Source organism: Notothenia coriiceps, unplaced genomic scaffold (genome assembly GCF_000735185.1).
Source record: "Notothenia coriiceps isolate Sejong01 unplaced genomic scaffold, NC01 NC01_scaffold00027174, whole genome shotgun sequence".
NCBI lineage: Eukaryota > Metazoa > Chordata > Actinopteri > Perciformes > Nototheniidae > Notothenia > Notothenia coriiceps.
Window position 1 is genome coordinate 1 of NW_011359875.1, and position 3,764 is coordinate 3,764.

The 3,764-nt window shown below is 39.6% G+C and overlaps 1 protein-coding gene across 1 annotated transcript in view; it reads right to left on the reverse strand.

Moving 5' to 3' along the window:
* Nucleotides 1-396: 396 nt before the first annotated feature.
* The window catches only part of LOC104957497 (aldehyde dehydrogenase family 9 member A1), a 13,519-nt gene continuing 10,151 nt past the window's right edge, over nt 397-3,764 (reverse strand). The window contains exons 6-11 of the mRNA XM_010785134.1: nt 3,193-3,333; nt 2,918-3,106; nt 2,668-2,755; nt 2,063-2,204; nt 1,708-1,820; nt 397-917 (exon numbers count right to left, since the gene is read on the reverse strand). Coding sequence (XP_010783436.1) covers nt 823-917; nt 1,708-1,820; nt 2,063-2,204; nt 2,668-2,755; nt 2,918-3,106; nt 3,193-3,333 — 768 coding nt within the window. The 3' untranslated portion in view covers nt 397-822. The remainder of the gene's footprint in view (nt 918-1,707; nt 1,821-2,062; nt 2,205-2,667; nt 2,756-2,917; nt 3,107-3,192; nt 3,334-3,764) is intronic.

The window sequence follows — 3,764 nt, forward strand, 5'->3', positions numbered from 1 at the left end:
TTTTTTTGTAAAAGTCCTCTTTATCTTCTTGTAGTTTCAAAAAGTCGAATCATAAATCTAATCGATAGATCAAATTAAGCTCAAAACGTCTCAATAGGCACACACTGTAGACACTAATTAGAAGAACACAGACTAAAACAGCAATGTACAGACGAATCAGATGATTAAACATGATCGTAAAATATATTTTAAGATGGTTGTTTTTGTAATTATTATTTTAATACTTTCTGCTGACACTAGGTGGGGCTGTACCCCACCTGCCCCTAATGACCAGTCAGTTATTATATAAAGAATAACTGTCTTATTTTAAATTAAAATAACAGGAAGAGCTTCATGGTGATTTCTAATAGTTGTGTCATCCATTGTTCTTAATTCATCTTTTATGAAAAGTAAAAAAGCTAACAGGAACGGAGCATTAGTATCTAAAACATTTTATTTTTGAAAAAAGGCATTTGTTTTCTTATTTAGTGTCTTAGTTAAGCATACAGTAAAAAAAAACATGTTCACACAGTTCCTTTCACTATAGTATCATTTCTCATTGAGTGTAAATATCAGCTGCAGGTGTTTTTTATGAAGCAGTTAGTTTGACATATAGGCTTGTGTTTATTTACTTGGTTTATAGAGAAAAGTAGGTCCACTGGTTGCCTAGAGATAGTAAAGTATTCACTTCTTACATGGGCATTTGAAACAAATCTGCCCCTCCAAAAGTACAAAGCATTACATAGTGCAAAGAAAGTGCTCTCATGGGTGTTGCCGAGCACATGACTGAAGCCAGAATTATTTGATGACAGTTCTGCATCAGCAGCGTACAGTTGGTGATTTCTAGAAGAGACTGTCCACGTCGCCCATTTCCACAACCACAGTCTTCAGCTGGGAGTAGTACTCGATGGTCACCTGGCCGTTCTCTCTGCCGAAGCCTGGGGAATATCAGCAGACGTGTTAACACGCCCACAGCTATTCAGTAAGAATATTTAGTCTCTCTAAACAACAGGGTTCCCAAAGCATTATTTGTTTGGGGGCCTCTTTACTTTTTGTAAAACATTAAACCGCTGAATTGTTTATAATTCCACAAAACAGTTTTGAGAACGAGGTGGAAATAGCATATCTTTCAAGATTACTGGAAATGCAAAATGAAATCATTTAAAGCAGAAGCAGAAGGAAACCATTCATTCATCAACTAAATTAAAGAGTTTGTCATTTTCATTCATTATTGACGGTAATATATATGCCAAAGCAGCATTTGTTTACTTATTTAGAATTTACACAGCATAACAATGCAAATGTCGATTGCTATAAAACCTGACATAGATTTTTTTTTCATTTGCTCTCCAAATAAAATGTCAATAAAGTTACAATCAATACATTTTTACAGAATACAATTATAGTCAAGTTGTTTCACACAAATAATTATATCCATGTATGTTAACAGTATGTTGTATCAAAATGTACTAAAGAAAGCTACAAGCATTCTCTCACTGGGCTTTAAATGTAAAACACCACTAGGGGGCGACAACTGTAGTCTGCTCCGATGAGCTTATTAATATATTTTCTCTGCTTTTCTTTGTGTTTTAAATTTCTCCTCTCTTGCTCACATTGCAATGCTAATTTCCTGTCAGCTATTTTATATCAATATGAACTACCACTGCTATTGATGAGCTGTATGTCTAACAATGACAAAAGTGGTGACTGACCACCTAAACACCCTACCTGACATCTTGTACCCTCCGAAAGGCACCTCCACAGGGCTGATGTTGTAGTTGTTGATGAAGCAGGTCCCTGCCTGCAGGTTCTCAGCCACACGATGGGCTCGAGAGATGTCCCTGCATGCAGAGGAAAAGAACATGTTTCTGACGTTGAGCACAAAAGGGAGTTACACTTCTGTATGCAATGTGATCACACAGCTCCAACCACAGAGAAGCCTCTGTTGCAAAATGAATTCCAAAAACAATAAAGGAATGCATAGATCCAACCATTTTCAGGAGCAGAGTGTCAGCGATAAGCAGTTGCAACAGACTGCAGAGAAATGTGCAACTCAAGTGTGTTGTGTGTAAATTCTGCTGACCTGGTGAAGACTCCAGAGGCCAATCCATAGGGGCTGTTGTTGGCCCTCTTGATCACTTCCTCCTCTGTGTCGAAAGGCAGCACAGACATGACTGGACCAAAGATCTCCTCCTTCACACAGGTCATGTCATCTCTGCAGTTATCTGTGCATGGTTGGAAAGCACTGGATGTGAAATATGTTGCATTCTGGGACATGCATGTTGTGTAAAGGAAGAGTGGTGCAGTGAAAAAGCTAATGTTAGGCTATAAAATAACTAAAACACAGTTAATTGGCTGCAGGTCACCACCGCTAAGCTAAAGGCGGCTAATGAAGTTCAGGAATCTCTTTTGGTCGCTTGTTAGCTACTGCTGTTTTTTAAAGAAATGGTAATACATTCACCAGTGGAGTATTTACTGACATATTTTTTGTTGTGGAACAAAATGTGACTCGCAAGCTGTTCTTCACCACAGACTTTACTTCGGGCATCTAACCAAAAACCATTGACTTCAAGGCGAGGGAGCTGCTAAAATGCTAACCCATTTCCAGGTTAAGAATCCATTCCTGCACCACTCTAAAGAGAGTTACAAAATATCGAGGCAACCTGGAGAATATTCCAGGAGACTTACCAAGAACGCAGGGTGACATGAAGTAACCCCCTTTCAATTTAGGGTCACTGGGGACAAAAGGATCTCCTCCACAGAGCACTCTGGCTCCCTGAAAAAAAGTGAAATATTAACTATGGAACTAAGATAAGCATATTAAAACCTCATATATCTGCTTCGAGGTCAGTTGCTATCACAGCTGCTTTATCTCAGATAAAAACTCCTCCACAGTTGCTCAACTCTTCCTCAGGGATCATTAAAGTTATAAACACACCTCTTTCTTGGCCTGGTTGACATATGCCAGCACTTTGTCCAGCTGGGGCTTGCTGATCAGCGCTCCCATGCGGGTGTCATCCAGCAGGGGGTCACCCACAGGGATGACCTTGGTCCTCTTCACCACTTCTTCCAGGAACTGGGGCATGATCTCCTTCTGCACATACACTCTGGTCCCATTGCAGCACACCTATACAATGGAAAGAGAGCTTTTAGAGCGGTCAAAGAATGCACTTAATCAGATTGAGCTGGATGCAACAGAGGAAGAAAGCTGACCTGTCCCTGTGTCAAGAAGTTTGCCATGAGGGCTCCCTTCACTGCGTTCTCCAGCTCACAGTCTTTGAAGATGAGGAGGGGAGATTTGCCCCCGAGCTCCAGAGTCACATGCTTCACACTCTTTGCAGACATCTCCATGACCTTAGAGACAGGAAACACACGGGGCATTAACAACAGAAGCCTTGGAGAAGTTGAGCATGTTCTGAAAGATTTACGACAGAAAAGTTACTCTAATATATTTTATGATTAGAATGGGAGCTAAAAACAAGGCCCGGTCCCCTCACTGACACTTTACCTCAGCCACAACGCAGACTCTATACGCATTACATTAATGCACACATTGTTCAAATATTTCTTACTGCACATATTTCATATTCTATAATTCACTGCATTCTATTTTGCTGTAAATTACTGCTATCTATCTATATATTGTTTACAGTGTTCTTAATATAGTTCGCTATCTGTGTATTTTTTAAATATTTTTTGTTTTATATTTTATGAATGCACCACGACATCAAGTCAAATTCCTCGTACGTGTGAACCTACCTGGCAATAAACCCATTTCTGATTCT